Source organism: Leptosomus discolor, chromosome 7 (genome assembly GCF_034619465.1).
Source record: "Leptosomus discolor isolate bLepDis1 chromosome 7, bLepDis1.hap2, whole genome shotgun sequence".
In the NCBI taxonomy this organism is placed as follows: Eukaryota; Metazoa; Chordata; class Aves; order Leptosomiformes; family Leptosomidae; genus Leptosomus; species Leptosomus discolor.
Genome location: NC_141397.1, coordinates 39282210 through 39299402, shown reverse-complemented (window position 1 = coordinate 39299402; position 17193 = coordinate 39282210). Strand labels below are relative to the sequence as shown.

The 17193-nt window shown below is 45.5% G+C and overlaps 1 protein-coding gene across 5 annotated transcripts; it reads left to right on the top strand.

The window, feature by feature from the left end:
- The first annotated feature begins 838 nt into the window (after positions 1 to 838).
- Positions 839 to 16868, top strand: PPP1R7 (protein phosphatase 1 regulatory subunit 7). Of its 5 annotated transcripts, XM_086467592.1 has the most exons (11): positions 843 to 881; positions 1578 to 1655; positions 1823 to 1945; positions 6126 to 6181; positions 7155 to 7220; positions 7906 to 8036; positions 8904 to 9066; positions 11795 to 11911; positions 12815 to 12919; positions 13866 to 13952; positions 16479 to 16868. In XM_086467592.1, exons 2-11 carry the CDS (start codon positions 1613 to 1615, stop codon positions 16653 to 16655), a joined length of 1068 nt encoding a protein of 355 aa, XP_086323718.1. In that variant the 5' UTR covers positions 843 to 881; positions 1578 to 1612; the 3' UTR covers positions 16656 to 16868. The 5 variants fall into 5 exon arrangements, with proteins under 5 accessions (XP_086323719.1, XP_086323717.1, XP_086323718.1 ...); XM_086467593.1 differs by lacking the exon at positions 1578 to 1655 and having other exon boundaries at positions 839 to 881; positions 1823 to 1930; XM_086467591.1 differs by lacking the exon at positions 1578 to 1655 and having other exon boundaries at positions 839 to 881.
- The last annotated feature ends 325 nt before the right edge of the window (positions 16869 to 17193 follow it).

Below are 17193 nucleotides of genomic sequence, written 5' to 3'. Positions count from 1 at the left end.
AGTAATTTCCAGTTTTGAGTCAGCAAGTGGAGGACAGCCCTCCCTGCCCCGCGGGATATCGCCCGCGCCGCCCGCCCTCCCGGGGCTGCGGCCCTAGCCCGCCGGCAGTGAGGGCCCACCCGGGCCTGCCACAGCCCCACCAGGACGGCCAGCGCCACGGCCACCGCTCCTCAGGGCGGCCACCACACAACCGGTGGGCGCAAGGAAGTAGGGGGCGAGACTTGGCAACGGCGTCGCCCAATTAGCGAAGGCAATGGGAGAGCGGCACGGAGGGGAGCAAATGAGCTGCTGGCGCGGGAGGAGGCAAAACTGATCCGGCGTCAGGGAATCTAGGGCTCCCTCCAGCCTTTCCCTCTCCCTCTTATTCTTCTCCTTCTCCTGCCGCCACCACACACGACGCCCTGCTTCGAGCCGCCGGCCCCAGGCAGCCCCCCCGAGTTGCCACTGGATCCCCGCCCCGGGGGTGGAAGGCCCCTCCGCAGGATGACAGCCATCCTCCGAAGAATTTGTAGGCGGAACGAAGAGGCCGAAAGCAGCTCGTAACGCCTCAGGGCCGAGGCGCTGGTGGGGAGGGAGCAGGTCCTCAGCCGCTGCAGCAGCGCGCGGCGCCACCGCCGCTTCCCGCCCTACCCGCAGAGAACTACAACTCCCAGGAGGCCATGGAGTGCGGGCCGGCGCGCATGCGGACGGGTGGCCAGCGGCCAGGGCGATGCCCCGCCGCCTCGGCGCACAACCGCAGAGGTGATTGGCTGCACCGCGCCACCAGCGGTGGGCTCTGATTGGCTGCGATGACGGTGGAGGCGGTTTCCGGAAGGGGGCGGGTGGGAGGAGAAGCAATATGGCGGCGGGGAACGGAGAGGGACCGCAGGAGATGATGGAGGGTGAGAGCCTGTCGGGGGCCTGCATGGCTATGGCTGTGGAGGGGCTCGGGGCGGCCCGCTGCTTGGGTGCCGTCGCTCTGCGGGGCGGCGGCCAGGTGCGCGCGGGGTGGCTTGTGGGTCCATCGCGGCCGGGCAGCTCCCGGGTGCCCACCCCAAGGGCGACCGCCCGGGGGGAGCGGGACCCTGGCTGGCAGCGAGCCGTGGGGGGCGGGGGGTGCGTGATACCTGGGGCATGGCGTGATACCTCCCCCCACCCCTGGGGCTCCACGTGCGAGAGGTGGAAGAAGTGGGTTTGTGGAGATGGCCACGACGTGAGAAATAGAGATGATGAGAAAGAAATCCTGTGGCATGGCGTTGCTTTTCCTCAGTTGCCCCGTGGAACGAGTGTAAGTGCTGAGGGGGGGCCGAGGAGGAGCGAGGAGCTTCAGGTCCCCAGGGACAGAGTGGCCACCAGCCTTCTGGCTGGGTAAACAGTGAAGGGATCTCGCAGGTTGTGCTGGGGAGTTGGTTGCTTTTTATCTGAAGGGATCTTTTATTTTTTTATTTTAATGCCTTCTTCGTATCATTGGTACTATTGTACATGATACTGATTTTTTTTTTTTTTTGAAACCTTTTAAAGTGTAATAGTTCTAATTCCATTTCCGTGATCTTTGGAATTGCACTTCATTGATCTAAGAAATTTCCTTTTTCCTCCAGTCTTCTTCCCAGATTGTTGGTTTTAGGAAGATGTGATGGGAGGAAAAAGTGCATCCAAAATCAAAGTAGAAACAAGGGGTAAGAGGCCTTTTATTTAAGACTAAACCTTTCATTTAGTTAACTTAGGATTTCTACTAACTGCATAGTGGTGTATGTGGATCCTGGTTATTGTACCTGCTTGCTACTTCTCCCCCCCACCCCACTGCCAAAAATAGCCTAACTCTGCTGTTATGTATCTCATGCAGTTGATAAGCGGATCGAATCAGAGGAGTCGGGAGATGAAGAGGGGAAGAAGCAAGCAGTTCGCTTGGTGACAGACCTCAGTCAGCAGAGCCTGAGAGATGAACAGAATGGCGAGAACTCCGCAGGTACCTTCCCTGCCTAAACGGTTGCGTTGGGAAGTGGTGTCTGACCAGTGTGTATGGTGGTGTCAGCGTGTCAGTCCTGCGTGTTTCATGGGGTGGTCATGTGTGAACAATGTCAATCTGCCCTGGAGCAATCTTCTTTGAAAATAAATAAATGACAGTGTGATCATCGCTAAAATAAAGCTGCCTTCTTTCTGTGGAAGCACTGATATTAGACCTTTGGATTTTTTCGTATTCATTTATGCATCCACATTTCTCTTTGGAATCTGTGATATCAAAATGCAGAACACCTTTATTGCTAGTTTTTTTTGTGGAAACATAGTAACTTCCTGTAGAAGGATGCTGCAAACGTTCAGTAGAAATAAACATAAGCAGCTTTTCATGATTCTGATTTAGTGTATGTAGTTTTTTACCTAAACAGTTGTCAGATGCCTTTGAAAGGCAAAGATGAATGTTTCTAGATAAAATCAATGGCTTCCTTCAATCTATTTTTTAACTTTAAAAATTCTAAGACGTATCAAAATTTTAGCTATTTGAATCCTCTTGACTTGAAACTTTGGCCACTGTTTTTACTGTTTGTGTTAGAACATTGGGTAGAAATACTGATGGATTTTCTTAAGCCTTTGACAGAAGGGTTTGCTTTTCAGTAGCTTGCAGAGAGTTTGTCAGAGCAGATCCATTTCTGAAGACCCTGTGTGGCAGTCTGAGCTGGGCTTTTGGTGGTAGTTAACAGTTGGAGATGTAACAGCATCCTTCCGATAGGCATGTTCTTTGGTCTGGAAATGGAAGTGAAATAATGCAGCAAACTTTCTGCAGCAAATTTTAATCCTTTTTGACTGTGTATCTCCTGCAGATCCCTCCTACTCTTAATCTCGCCCATTAGAATTTGCAAAAGTGTTTAGCAAACTTGCAAATTATTGTAAGGATTTTAAGTCTCGTCTCCTAACTAAATGAACTCTATCTAAGTCTAATTAATTGTTGATTGTAAAAAGCCCCTATGTATTAATTAAGAAATCCTGTGGAGACATCTGTGAAAGTGTAAGAGCACACCTCGCATGTAGCACACATCGCATGTCGTACCTGCCAGGTGCTGTGGGACGAGTACATACCATGCAGATCGGTCAGCCACAGTTTTCCTTTGCGTGCATGTAACATGGAGTGTTGGTTCAGCTGACGTAATTTATCTGTGCGTTTGAGGTTATATTTTGTGTGTTATTCCAACATTAGAGAAAATGCTTCAAGTGAAGTACTCTTATTCCAGTGAAAGCAAGAAAAATTAAGATTTGCTTGCTGAATTACGCTGGATACTATTTAATGTAACGACTGTGTTGTTAGGACTACTTCTTCCAAATGGTTAGGATTCAGAAAACTACTAAGGCAGAAAAACCAAGCAGAGGAATAATTTTGGAACATGAGTTAGTTTCCACAGCCAGCTTTGTGTTTCTCATCTGAAAGGAAAATGTAGTTTTCCACATTTTTCACAGATCATAAACTGAAAGAGCTCAGGCAGCTGAAATTTCAAATCTATCATTTAGCTAATTCTCTGAGGAATAGCACCTCTGTTTAGAAAGTCCATAACTTAGCAGTTTATAGTATTATTCATGCATATGCAGTTAAAAAGCATAGTTTGGCTTTTAGTTGCTTTAAATGCTTGTGGCGCTGTGAACTTATGTAACTCAGTAACTACTGTTCCATACTGCGGAATTTGGGTTTCCTGAATGCTGTATTATTTTTTCCTACATCTGCAAAGCCGTATAGCTTGCAGGCATGGGTTACACAAAAATTCACTTAAGTAACTTCGCTGCCAGAGCAATGTTGTGGTTTTTTGGTTTTTTTTTTTTTTTTTTTCCCCTTGAGAAACCTGCTGCATTAAAAGTTGTGGATGAAAGCACTGTTTGCATACTTACTGCCTGCAAGTGAAATGGCAGTTCTGCTTGTAAAGTGAGCATAGAAGGGTCAGTTTAGGGTGTTTTCTGTCCACTTGGTTCATAAATAAAATGTTGGTTGACAATTGATAGGACTGCAAATTTGCCAGAACAGTTTTTGTTTCTCTTATTTGAAAGAAAATGTACTTTAACGCTCTCGTACCAATACTGATTTATCAGCATCTCTGACTGCTGAGGGGAGAGTATTTTATACACAGTGCCTAAACCTGATGAGAGTTTGCCTTACTGCAGAAATGCTGCTCCCTCTGTCTCCAGTTGTAAATTGCTTTCGTTTCAGTGAATTTGATACGTGAACCCAGTGTGATTTGGTTGTGTGCCTTCAGAATTGGGTGCTTTTTTTTGCCCCACGCTGGCTCTACCAGGACTGGTCACATGAAGCTGTATGGCAAAAATACGAGAAGCTGCCCTTTGATAGATCCCAGAACAGAGTATTTAACACGTTGCCAAAACCCAGTGTGGCTCAGTGGTCTGTAATGAGTGCTGCGATGAAATGTGATGTTATAGAGAAGCCTGCCAGCCAAACAAGGGCCAAGAATTGTTTGACTTGAATTTTTTGTTGTTGTTGCAGAATTTTTTTTACTGAGTGAGACTGGCTTTGCTGTTGGACAACTTTAAAGTCTAAAAAGGAGAAGCTCCTTCACCATGAGCACTAACTGCCAGTACAACTTAATACAAGGGGAATAGTTTGGTTTCTTTATGTGATACCTCAAATAACCCTTGTTCCAAACTTGGGTAGTGTCCTATTGGCTGTAAATTCAGCTGGGGTGCTTGTTTGGCTCTGAGCACTTTGTGCTGGCAGCCTTTGCACCCTAGAAATAGGTCGAAGAGATGCAGCCTTGCTAGCAGCAGGGTGGGGTACCCCACTCCCCTGCTGAAGTGCATAGCTCCTGATCTGGAAGCAAAATAAGAAGATTCGAGTGTTCCCCACTGCTAAAATGCTGACAGGCATTTCTATACCCCCATTTGGTGTCACCAAGCCTACTATGCTCGTTTCGCATCCCCAGAATATAACTTATGCTGATTCATGCTATAAAGAATGTTGAAATATGAGTGGCAGAGGATTGCTCTTCAGTCTTAACTTCTGTGAGTCCGTTCAGTTCATGCTCTTCCCTGTTTGAATTCACAGGCAAGAGCAGTAGCCCAAACACAGCCAAGTGAATGATGGAGTTGTTAAAACCTTGGCGTTTGATGGCAGTATTAAAAGTTGTAGCTCTTGTGCTGTTCATCCTTATGATGCCAAGCATCAGTAGGAAGAACACTTGTTAAGTACAGGGGACACTTGGCATTTACAAGGATGTAACCATGCCGGGCTGTAAAAATAGTCATACCTTCTGGGTTAATGGGACGAGCTGCATGCAGTGATGCAGGAGTTAATGTAGAAGCCTTTGGGATTTGACTGGAATTAAAGTTCCTTGTTTTTTTGGCAGTACACCCAGAAGCTACACACATGAAGCGGAAAGGGGTTGCACGTCTGTCATGCAAAGTCAGATTAGAGTTTCTTTGATGCAACCAGCACACCGTCTGCAACAAATGGGAATTGGGTATGAATTATTCAGCAGGAATTTATCTTGTAAACTTTGCTCCCTCTTGTGCTGTGATAGAAGCACAGCAAATGTTGGGCTGTCTTCCAGAGCTGTTAAGGTTTTTCCCAAGAAAATGTATGCAGCGTGATAAACAATGTTTTCTAGTATATTAAAAAAAAGAGAGATCCATGCAAAAGTATGCACAGCATCAATGTAAACTGGCAGGATTTATGAAAGAAAAGCTGAAGGGTGGGATTGCTGAGATGCTGGGTCATTCCTGGCACTCTCACTAGACTGTTTAGACAATTGCTTCTTGGCAAGGTTGTATTGAGGTCAGAGGAGGGGCATAGACAATTTTGAATGGTGTATCTTCCAAGGGATGATGGCCCTCAGTGTGAAGAAAAGGAACCTTGCCCAGGTCAGCCTCAAGCCAGCATTATTCTGCAGCCACACAGGCAGGCTGAGGAAGGTGCTGTTCCTTCTGTCTTTTGCATCTAGGCATGAAGAAAGTTCTTTTTTCATGACTAGCTGTCACGATGAAAGCCAAGTAGGTGAAGTGTATTTTTAATGCAGCAGAATGTCTGAACTGTGCATCTTGTGTTTCGTCTCCTGAGGAGTATTTGCTCCCTTTGTCTCCCCAGATGTTAGCCATTGTTATCTTGCCTTTAGCTATCAGGTAGCAGAAGTTTTATAAAGTATTTGCTTCTCCTGCAGGAGAAGCAGAGACACCAGTGGACATGGAGACAATTAGCCTGGACCCAGAAGCTGAGGTAAAGGCAGATTTTTGTCCTTATGGGCTTTATACAGCGGGAAGAAAAGGTAGGCAAGGGCAAATATTGAAACCTGGTTAAAAGATCTAGTTCTTCTGAAAGTGCTGGCTACTGTGATCTTCCCCAGAATTAATTCAGAGCCTTTAGACTAGAAGTAGAGGTGTTTTATTCTTGAGCAGTAGCTGTAACGTTTTGTTAGTAATTTAGAATTTTAAATTAAGCGTGAAGGCACTGCGAGTGGGGCTATGCTGAAAGCATTATTGATGGGCTACGAGCTTTCCTGAGAATCTCTTTAGGAAACTGATTGTTGCTGCCAGACCCATGATTTGTACTAGGCACAGCTACTTAACCAGCCCTGCACCTTGACGTCAGCAGACTCGTGAGCCTGTTAGCCGGAGAGTTTTTGAGCTTGGATGGTGAAGTGCTCTATTTCTCTTCGATTGACTGACCTGCAAAACTGGAACATCTGGGGCTGGACAGCACAGATGTGAAGTGGAACAGCTGGTTGCCAGTGCAGCGTTAATGTTCACAGAACCACCAGATTATTTTTGCTATCATGGTTCCTGTTCATCTGAGGCCTGGAACTGGAAATAGTGAGGTGTGTTCCGGTTAAGCCCTAGCAAAGTGGGTGAGAGAATTTTGTGCAACGCTTTATTCATGCTAGACAGCAGAATTTGTCTGTCAAGGTAAATTCAGAATTTACTGCAAAGGATTTCTAGTTTTGGTGAAACAGTACTCAGACTCAGGAAAGGGCTGTTGCCTTTTCGTAGATGCTGTGTTCGTAGCTGACAAGCTTAGGCCACATCCTTCGCCTGTGGTGGTAAAGTCATGTGCCAAATTCAGTTTCCACAAGCTCTTTGAAGGGAAGAACTGCATGGTTTGCAAGACTGTAATGTTCCTTAGAACAAAGTACCAGGTTGGTCTTTGAAGAATGTTTTGAAACAACTGCTGAATCCCTCCATTTCTTTTTCAGGATGTTGACTTGAATCATTTCCGAATTGGGAAGATTGAAGGATTTGAGGTGCTCAAGAAAGTGAAGGTAACAGTCCTAAGGAGTATAGAGTGCCTCTTGGAACTGGAGATTTTGCATATCTAACCTGTAAGAGGACAGATACAGGAGTCTCTCTTTGGCTGAGATCCTAATAAGTTCGTTTCATGTTTAACTGAAGCAGGGAGCGTTTACCCATTTGCCAAATGGTAATAAAAATGCCAGTGTTTTGCAACTTGGTTTGGAAGTGCATGAGAGACAGCATATCAGGGCTTATCCTCGGAGATACGTTCTGTTCTTGCACAGCAGGCTTAACAGAATAATATGGATTGGAAAGGACCTCTGGGGGTCTCCAATAAACCCCTGCTCAAAGCAGGCCCAGTTAGACCATGTTGCTTAAGGCCTTCTCCAGTCAAGCTCTTGAGTGTTGCCAAGGATGGAGATTACATACCCTCTCTGGGCTGCTGTTATGGTGTCTGACCATCTTCATGGTAAAAAGATTTCCTTTTGTGGAGCTGGAATAAAACAAGAAAGGATTCTATTAAAAAACCAACCAAACAAACCCCCCCGAAAAAAAAACAAACAAAAACCAAACTACGACAAACAAACCAAAACCCAACAAAACTTAATGGGAAACCCACTCCCTCAACCTTACTCTCTATGTACCAAAAGGCATTACATGCTGTCATTCATATCCATTTTCCTGTTTGTTTTTAAACTTTTCCCCAAATATTAGACTCTGTGTCTCCGTCAGAATTTGATTAAGTGCATTGAGAACCTGGAGCAATTGCAGACCTTGCGGGAACTGGATCTCTATGACAATCAAATTCGGAAGATTGAGAACTTGGAGTCTCTGGTGGAACTTGAGTGAGTCCAGGGGAATCACCAGGTTTAGGCTGAGGGTGGTTTGCCACTCAGTGAGTTACTTGTGCTGTAATTATTCCAGTATTTATCACCCAGGCCTTTCTTGTGGTTCATTTGGGTGCTCTGTAAAGTATAATGTCTGTTCTCCATTGATATTTAACCTGTGCAGAAAACTAGTTTCATTATCCTGAGGCTCACCAGGGACAGTCAGCTGGAAGTGAAACGTGTGTGGTCTAAGGCAGCAAGAATGAGAGGTGGTTGCAGCTTCTCTGCAGGTGTGGAAGTGCTAAGGCACCCCTCACTCTTGGCAGCGAGAGCTCCATGTAAGAGGTATTTATTCCGGCAGAAAATGACAAGAGATTTCAGATGAGATTAGGACTTTTTTTGGAGGGTGGTAGGGAAGAAGTAGTGCTCTTCAGTTTCTGGCGCTTGTCTGTGATCGCTCTGGAGATACATTACAAAACTGTTCCCCCTGGGGCAAGGAGGACAGACCTAGTTCTCACCATGATAACTACTTCATGCTTATGCGAGGCCTTGACATTGTCTTGTCAGAGGCGGATCTCGTAGGCACATACCTTTCCCAAGGACTATGCAGGACTGAAGATTGGCTTCCTCCCACAGTGGCAGATCCATGGCTGGGTGATGGATCTTCTCCATCTCGCAGATTTAGGGTTTTTTTCCCCTGACACTATAGAAGTATTTTGAAACTTGTATTTGTTGTAATTTCTGATGAAAGAAATGACACTTATGACTAGCTTCAGGGCCTAGAAAGGTGCTTAATAGTGAGGTTCCCCACCGATTTACAAGTGCCTATGCCAGAATCATCCGTGCCTGATGGACTGAAGAGACCTTTGTTTTGTTTTACCTCAGGACCCTGGACATCTCCTTCAACGTTCTGCGGCACATTGAAGGATTAGATCGGCTTACCCAACTTAAAAAACTCTTCCTTGTCAACAACAAAATCAGCAAAATTGAGAATTTGAGCAGCTTGCAGATGCTACAGATGTTAGAGTTGGGATCCAATCGAATTCGGGTAGGTGTGCTCTACAGGGTGTTAGCTGGAGAGTTTTGATGGGGATTAGCCTTTTCTGAATGGGCCCTTCATTGACTTATACTTGCAATTTTGTTCTTTTTATTGTTCCAGTTGTTTAATGTGTAATTGCTTAGTGCTGTGCGTGCTGGACCCTTTAATTATGTATGCATGTGGTGCCTAGCTACTAAACTACTATTTATGAATTTCTCTTTTTAATGAACTCCTGCATCCCCTGTGTGTGTTGCCTTTTGCAGATGACTGTTTCCTCCTGCTGGAGAGCCAAGTCTATCAAAACTAGCAATTACCATTCTCTCTTACCTTCCCAGAGGCTGGCGCTGTGTCGATAAAACCTATTGAACACAAATTTAGTTCTAGTTTGATTTGTATGTGTGAGTGATAACCTGCTACATCAGTCAGTCTCACTCAGGAAAAAGATTTTTCTTGAGGCTTTGCTCTGAAATGCCCAAAAACCCTGGTACTGGACTGCTGGTGACTTTTTTTTTTATTGTGCAGTTTGTGACTTTTTCAATTTTGGTGACTTAAAATCTGTGCCACTTAAAGGGAGGCAGTTCTGAGTAGTCTCTCCTGTCCTTAAGGTATGCTTTTCGGTCTTTTGCCTGGTTTGTGAAAGAACTGGTGAAACAGATGGCACAAAAGACTTGCAACATGCAAAGCGAACTATTAATTTTTTAGAAGCTTTTTCAATTACATCTGCTTTAGGCAATACTTGTAACAGACGAGTGCATTTCAGTCTGAAAATTGGCTACGTTGGCGCTCGCCACTTACAATCTTCAAAAAATTACTTGTTATGCTGAGAGAGCAAATTAGAGAGGACAAATAGTTCTTTTCCTAATTTGAAGCCTTGTGGAAGCACACTTTTCTCCCTAGGAAAGAAGGAAACTTCAGCTATTACAGACAGCCTTTTAAGGCAGAAATGTGTGCTGCTTTTATGAACTGGAAAAAATGTATTTTGCTCCTAAAGCTAAACTAGATTGAATTCTTTTCCATCCAAAGGAATTTCTACTTGGAAATTAAATTACTTGAATAAATCAAGAGTGTGAGAACATCAGCCAGATCACATGAGGGATTAGGAACCTTAGAGTTTGCATAGGTTGGGGGAACATGAGTTAGAGAGAGATTCCCTTTTATTATTCATAAACAGGCTAAGCACACTGACCTCTTTCAATAAAGGATCATTTCAAAAGCTGGCTGAAGCAAAACTGCACTGTATTCCTTATCTAAGCACCATTACCTTCTGCGGAGAAAAAAAAAATCCAGCTAGATATCAGAGTTGATACTTAGATGGTACGTTGCCACCAATGTTGTCAAGCCAAAGAATATCTTTTAAACAATTAGGTTAGATTTATTTTACAATTTCTCAGTGTTGAGCCTGAGCATATTAACAAAGCAAAACAACCAAAAACCCCACAATTATCACTGTATGGGTAGTACAATCTTCTGAAATTACTTTATTTTTAGTGTTTTTGCTGTTTATCTGTTAATTCTGCTCTGGCTTCTTCAAACAGCGCTGCTCTAGGCTTCTTGATTGCTTTACTGGAGTGAATAACCTGTGCCTAGGCTAGGCATGAGAAATGCATCTTGTTATTTGGGGACACCTAGAACTTTTAATAGTTTTCTGTTGGTAGGGTGGCCTGGCTATGTGCTTTACAGGTGGGCATGCCCTTAACTCTTTAGGGTAAAATCCTATGGGCTGTCTGTTCTTGGCTCTGAGGTCCCAAATGTACTTGTCCCCTGTGCCTTAAAGCTTCTGCAGTAAGGCTGCCTTAGTCGTTTTGCTACACACTCTAACCTTTTGGGGTGCACTGGCCCTGGAGTCCGCTGTGACTTAGTGAGCAATTGTAGTTCTGGTCCTTTTGTGTGACTGGTGGGGAAGCAGAACTTTATGCTTGAACTGATACTTTTCATGCTTTTTCCCCAAAGTTGGGCTGAGGCAACTATAAGGCAAGCACTTCTTTATTTGTTCCTTAGTCTTTTTTTCCCTTGTGTCCATCTGTTTCATACTCTTACTTACGTGTGGTTTTTTAATAGCTTTAGGTAGCTTTTTTTTTTCCCTGACTATTCCTTCTCAGTATCCTCGGAGTCACAAATATTTCCTCCTCAGGGCTGGGGGAGCTACTAATGAGCAGCAAATCTATCATTTTCTTGCAAGGTCAAAACAGGGGTAAGTCCACAGGCTAGGAGGAGGGTGAATCTAAATCTGAGCTGATGAACACCTTATGTTGAATCTGTGGCAGTTGTGGGATAGAGGTTGGAAAGCTGCTTTCCTTTTGCGAGCATATCTATAAATTCAGTGTGTGTGTGTCTATCTTCCTTCGTTTGTATATGCGCAGGTAAACATGCATGTGTGCGCACACACACACGCATGGCCCAGGGAGTATTGCTTTCAGTGCTCCCTAAGCCTTTTCGTTCTTTGCTGTCACTGCCTGGACAGTGGAGGCAGCAGCCAGGACAAAGCGACATGACCCTTGCTGTAAATCAGCGAATGGTAGTGCCACGGGCCAGCTGTCTCATGGGCTGAGGTTTGCTGTCACTGCTCTTGGGTCGCAAGGGACGCCCTACCTTGGGCACACTTTGTGTGCGGAATTGGCAGGCTTGTATTTCTCAGGAGTGCAGCTCCCTGGGCCAAGGCTATAAAATGCCGACCACATCTCCGGGTTAGGGTTTTGCATCACAGCAATAACGCTATCTCCTTTGGTCATTTTTGCAGGCAATTGAAAACATCGACACCTTGGCTAATCTTGACAGTCTGTTCCTTGGGAAGAATAAAATCATCAAGCTCCAGAACCTGGATGCGCTGACAAACTTGACTGTGCTCAGTATACAGGTATTGATTCTGCTCTGTACTGAAGTGTTTCAAACAGCCTTGGTTACGTGAACCACCTTGTAATTTATGATAAGCTCTTCGGAATCAGCAAGACTTCAGTATTTGAGTCAAACTCCTGTACTGCAAGAAAGCGTGATGTTCTCTGTGCTGTCTTTTCTCATTCTTTCATACTAAATGAGATTGACAGACACTGGTAAAATGATAGAACGAGTGTTTGGGTCTTATGAGAGAGAGAACAGGAAATAAGTGTTATCTTCCATTCACTTCCTGATGAGCTATGCCAGGGAAGCTGTTAAAGGCAGTGGCTCGGTGTCACTACCTTCTTCTTGAAGAGGGAAGAAGGGTGAGCAAGGCTGTGCTCAATGAAATCTGTCCGTGGTGAGCTTAGGGAAAGTTTCTTCGTTTTAAAATGGGGGATAAAAGAGACTCAACTAATTTGTCATTGAATCTCATTATCCATATGGCAATGCTAGGGCATTGTAATATCTCTTCGAGCTGTTGGCCAGAAGCCGTACTTGCTATGTGCTGCAGTACCCGTGTGCAGTATTAGTCTAGAGGACATACAGAATTCTGTTCAGCAGTGTGTTGGGACTGAAACGTTGTAACTTCACTCCTGACCATTCTGTTAAAAAGACCTACAAAATTAATGCTGGTAGTGCGTAGGCCTGTTGTTTCCAAAGATGCCAAGTGGAAAACTTCAGGCGACAGCTTTTGCTGGGAAGGTCGGAGTCAGATCCTTCTGAACTTAGAGACTTTGGCTTCCATGGAACTTCTGTGTGCAACGTGGACCCAAGCAGACCATTTCCTTTTCCTATCCATACTTCAGAGAAATGCTTTTTCTCCAGTGGCTCACGTGGGTTTTGGTTTGTTTAGAGTGGACTTAAACTGCTGTTACACTTTCAGAATAACCGTCTGACCAAGATTGAGGGGCTGCAAAGCTTGGTGAATTTGCGCGAGTTGTACCTCAGCCACAACGGCATCGAAGTCATCGAGGGACTGGAGAACAATGTGAGCAGGCTCTTGCTGGCTGTGTGACCGAATAGTGGCCTTAAGCCGCTCCTGTTAGCGGCTGTGCTTTTCTAGAAGTTTTTGTTCCTTAGTTACATGAGGAGCCTTGAGTCTCTTGAAAAGACCACAAAGATCCAAGTATTTCTTGTGTTAAAATATTTTGCATGGGTGAAGCTCCTCCAGATCTTTGGAGTCGAATTTTCATGACCTGGAGAGGGGAAGCCCAAGATGTGGTTAATGCAGCAGCCTGGCTGATCTGCAGCTGTGGACATACTGACGGCCGCAGCCGGCTTGCTCTGCTGCAGCCTTTCAGACAGCAGTTTGTAGATAAGCATGAGTCCTTTTCAATAGGACAACAACTGGAGCTGGGAGTAAGAGAGACGAGCTGCGGCATGTGGCTCGCTCTCATGTCAGTATACATTTCTAGATTTCTGGATTGGATTGATTTCACAGAAGCCTGTAGCGTTTTCATTCTCACCCAACAGTAGATGGCATTGTCAGAGAGCAGAGATCAGCTGGAACTAAGCTGGCTGTGTGCAAGGCAGAAAAAAAACTCCTTTTTTTTTTCTAAAACTGTTGAGTTTCCTGCTGCAAAAAGTTGATTCAACTGTGCTGCTTGCAAGCACCCTTATGATCTGATTTTTAATGGATTCCTCTTGATGTACTACGAGGAAGGCTCACTTTTTAGGAGCCCTTGGCTGGCAGTTGCCATCTGGCCAGTAATTCCTTTTGTTTTTGTTACATGGCTTCTGGAGGTCAGTAACCCAGCGTAGTTAAAAACAGTCTTCCTTGCTACCTTTAGGCAGTGGGAGTGGGTATGCTGCATGTGAGCACCCGGCAAGAATGTGTCTTTGCTTCTGGCGGTTTCCAACTCCGGGCCTGAAAAAAGTGAGACAGAGAATACGAGAGGAAGTCTGGTCTAATGTTTTTGTGTTTGCTTCTCTAGAACAAACTCACAATGCTGGACATTGCATCCAACAGAATCAAGAAGATTGAAAATATCAGTCACCTAACAGAGCTGCAGGAATTCTGGGTAAGTATGGTCTGGAGCCATTCCCTGACGTGTCTGTGCAACGGTGGCAGAAACCCTTCTGATGGGGAGCAGGGGGAGGGTGGGGTACGTGCATGTCTTGGAGTAAACTCTTCTGGTTCTGGTGCCCAGCTTTAAGCTCTTGACAGTCTGCATGGATAGAGTGTATGATGGTTTCCCCTGAGGAAAGAGTTGAGCTTAAAACATTATTTGCAAGGCTTTGCTTAGTGGTAAGGAGCCTGTTTCTACCCAGGAAATAGGTCCTGCCTTCACGCCTGTGATGATTATGAAACAGTCCTGCTGTGTCCTATTTTTTCAGATATCTTCTCTCTTTCTGTGTGCATGGCAGTGTCATGGGGAAGCTGGTAGTGTCTCGCCACTGCACTGGAGCACAGTACCTATTTAGAGCAGAGTCGATGCCTTCGTCGTGTTATGAAGAAAATTAAACCATCTTCTGGTTTACTTCTGTTCCAACTGTTTAGGGTTGCTTCTTTTTCTTTCTGGCACCCTAAATAGCGAAGCCCTTTGTCACTCCTAAGTCTGGGCAGGAAGTATGCTGAAATACACCTCCCCCCAGCCCCCCAGAACATCAGTGCCCTGCTGTACTTGGGAGCTGTGTACAGATCTGCTCATGTTTGGGGGAAAAAGCAGCAGATGTTTGTGAGCTGGCATGTGCTTTAGCTCTTGGAGAGTTTCTGCATGTCACAGTGGAGCGTAAGAGTTGTGCTGCTTGCCGTCTGTCATGTGGAGCTCAGTTATTTAAACTCTTGGGCAGAGGCTGAGATAAAAGGAGCAGAAAGCAGCCGCAAATGAAACCAAGCAAGAGCCTGGAGTCCAGGATACTTGGACCATTTTCCTCATCTTGTTTAGCAGAGGCTGGTGGTCTTACCTGGTGTGCCTAGTCTGTAAGGAACTCTTTAAATAACAAGAGCAGAGAAGCCTGTTTAGCGTGACATTGTTTGGGTGCTGAAAATGAGACAGTGCAGTGTGGCTGGCATGGGACCTGTCTTGATCCTTGGCAATTTCCTCCAGTCTTCCCCTTTGCTGTTGCTCCACTTACGGAAGGTAGCACTGCGCAGCTGTTTCCACTTGTTTTACAGAAAGTAAAGGGAAAAGCCGAACCTCATTGGACTTCCTTTGCAAAAACACTGGTGCGTTTAAAGAGTCCTTTGCTAAAGCAGAGCATTGGCCAAGATCTGTTGGCTGAACCTGGGAGATGCCCTCCTGGCTCTTTTCCATTTTTAACACTGTTTTTGGAAGTTGTGTGCTTTTTCATAAAGAGCAGGGCAGAATTTTCTTTGATGTGAACAAGTGTTGCATCTACTAATTTCTATTTTTTCACTGACTGTAGAGTAGAAGCCACACAACAAAGTCCTTTAACACATTAAGGAAGCAAAATTTCAAATCCTAGATATTGTGGGAATCTTCTAACAGTTTCCCAGTCCAGCTCCCCATGGAGGGACTGAGACATCCAAAGGTCAAGTGATGTAGCTGAAGTTTTGAAGAGCTGGCAGGTTTTCTTTAGTCTTAGTCCAGGGTCTTAACTCCAAAGTCATCTTCAGCTGGAACACTGGCACTCCCCGTGATGAAGCAGTTTTCTTTCCCTGAACTAGCTGAAGGGAGACAGGTGGAGAAAATAGAGCTGCCAATCTGCCACACAGCAAACTGGGTGCACAAAGCAGTTCAATGTGGGTGCCCAATGCGAGGCAGAACAGTTGTTGAGGGGGGCCAGAGCTAATCCATTGATTTTTTTTTTTTAATTTTTTTTAATGTAAAGGTGGTATTGCTGTAGTGACTGCCTCTGTACCCAAAAGCAAAAGGTGGCTGAAGTATCTAGGTTGGACAGCACGTGGGCACATTGCACACTTTGCTTCCCTGCCAGGTGGTTGAAGCGTCATCCCCTTGTGCAGGGACTCCTTTGCAGTGCCAGCAGTGAGGCAGCTCCTGGGCTAACAGGAGGAGAACCTAAGTCGGGGAGCTTGGCACTTTCTCCGGAGTGCAGAAACAGTTTTTGTGGGGAAGTGGCATAAAGGGGAGGGGTAGATGTCACTTTTCACATCAGTTTGGGACCTCTTTTAATAATGTTTCCTGGGAAGTCGTGAAAGTAAAGATGCAGTGGAAGAAGAGAATCTTCACGTCAAGATTTCCAACCCTTAAATGAACGGTTATAGGGTCTGGGACACAGTATAGCCTGTCTTGGTGTCTTGCAGGGTCTTTCCCCGCATACCAATTGGACTGGACACGCTGGCGGAAGGGTGGAGCGTTTGACCAGCAGCCCAGGACAGTGTGGGGAAGCTGGACATAGTTAGCGAGGCCTGGAGGGTCTGGCAGGAGAGCACATCCTGGAGGTTCCGGGGGAGAAGGATCATGTAGACAGAGTGGTCTTGGAGGCCTCTGAAGGCTGTAGAGTGCTACGGCCCCTGGGTAGTAGGAGTGCTCCTGAGCAGCACTGGTGAGGCGAGGTTCCTCCTAACTGGGCTTAGCTTAGAAGTACCCGTTGGCATGAGCGTGCCTGTGTGTGCTCTGCAGATGAACGATAATCTTGTTGAGAGCTGGAGCGACCTGGATGAGCTGAAAGGAGCGAAGAACTTGGAAACTGTATATCTGGAGCGAAACCCTCTGCAGAAGGATCCCCAGTACCGGCGCAAAATCATGCTGGCCCTCCCGACTATCCGGCAGATTGATGCCACGTTTGTTCGATTCTGAACCTCCTGCTGCCCTTTCCCTCCTGCCCTCGTTGGAGAAATGTCACAACTGGGTTTTTTTAATCCACTTACCACTCCCCAGGTCTTCAGTACACTGACACTCGCAGAGCAAATGGTCAATAAAAAGCACTGAATACCAGATCTTGTGTACAATGCACTCATTGTTTTTGAAATGTTGTTGTTGTTATTATTATTATTAAACCTTAACACAAGAGTTCCTTGTGCTTGTGTCAGTTGTTTATGGGGGGGAGTTTGCCAGCAAGTGTTTGCAACGGACTGGAGGTGCTTGCTGACTCTGTGACACACCTTCTGTTGGTAATGCATCACTTCCAGATCCAGGCTCAACTGTGATCTGTGAAAATGGGAAAAGACGGTGGTGGGGTTGACGTGGGGAAGATCTGATGGCCGTGCCCGTACAAGTTGTCAGTTGTTAAGTCGGTGCTAAATACCTGCTTGTAAAACTTATGGGGGCAGGGGAAGGTTGGCATTTCCATGGCAATTTTTAGGGTTTTTTTTTTTAAAGACAGTTACAAACTCAT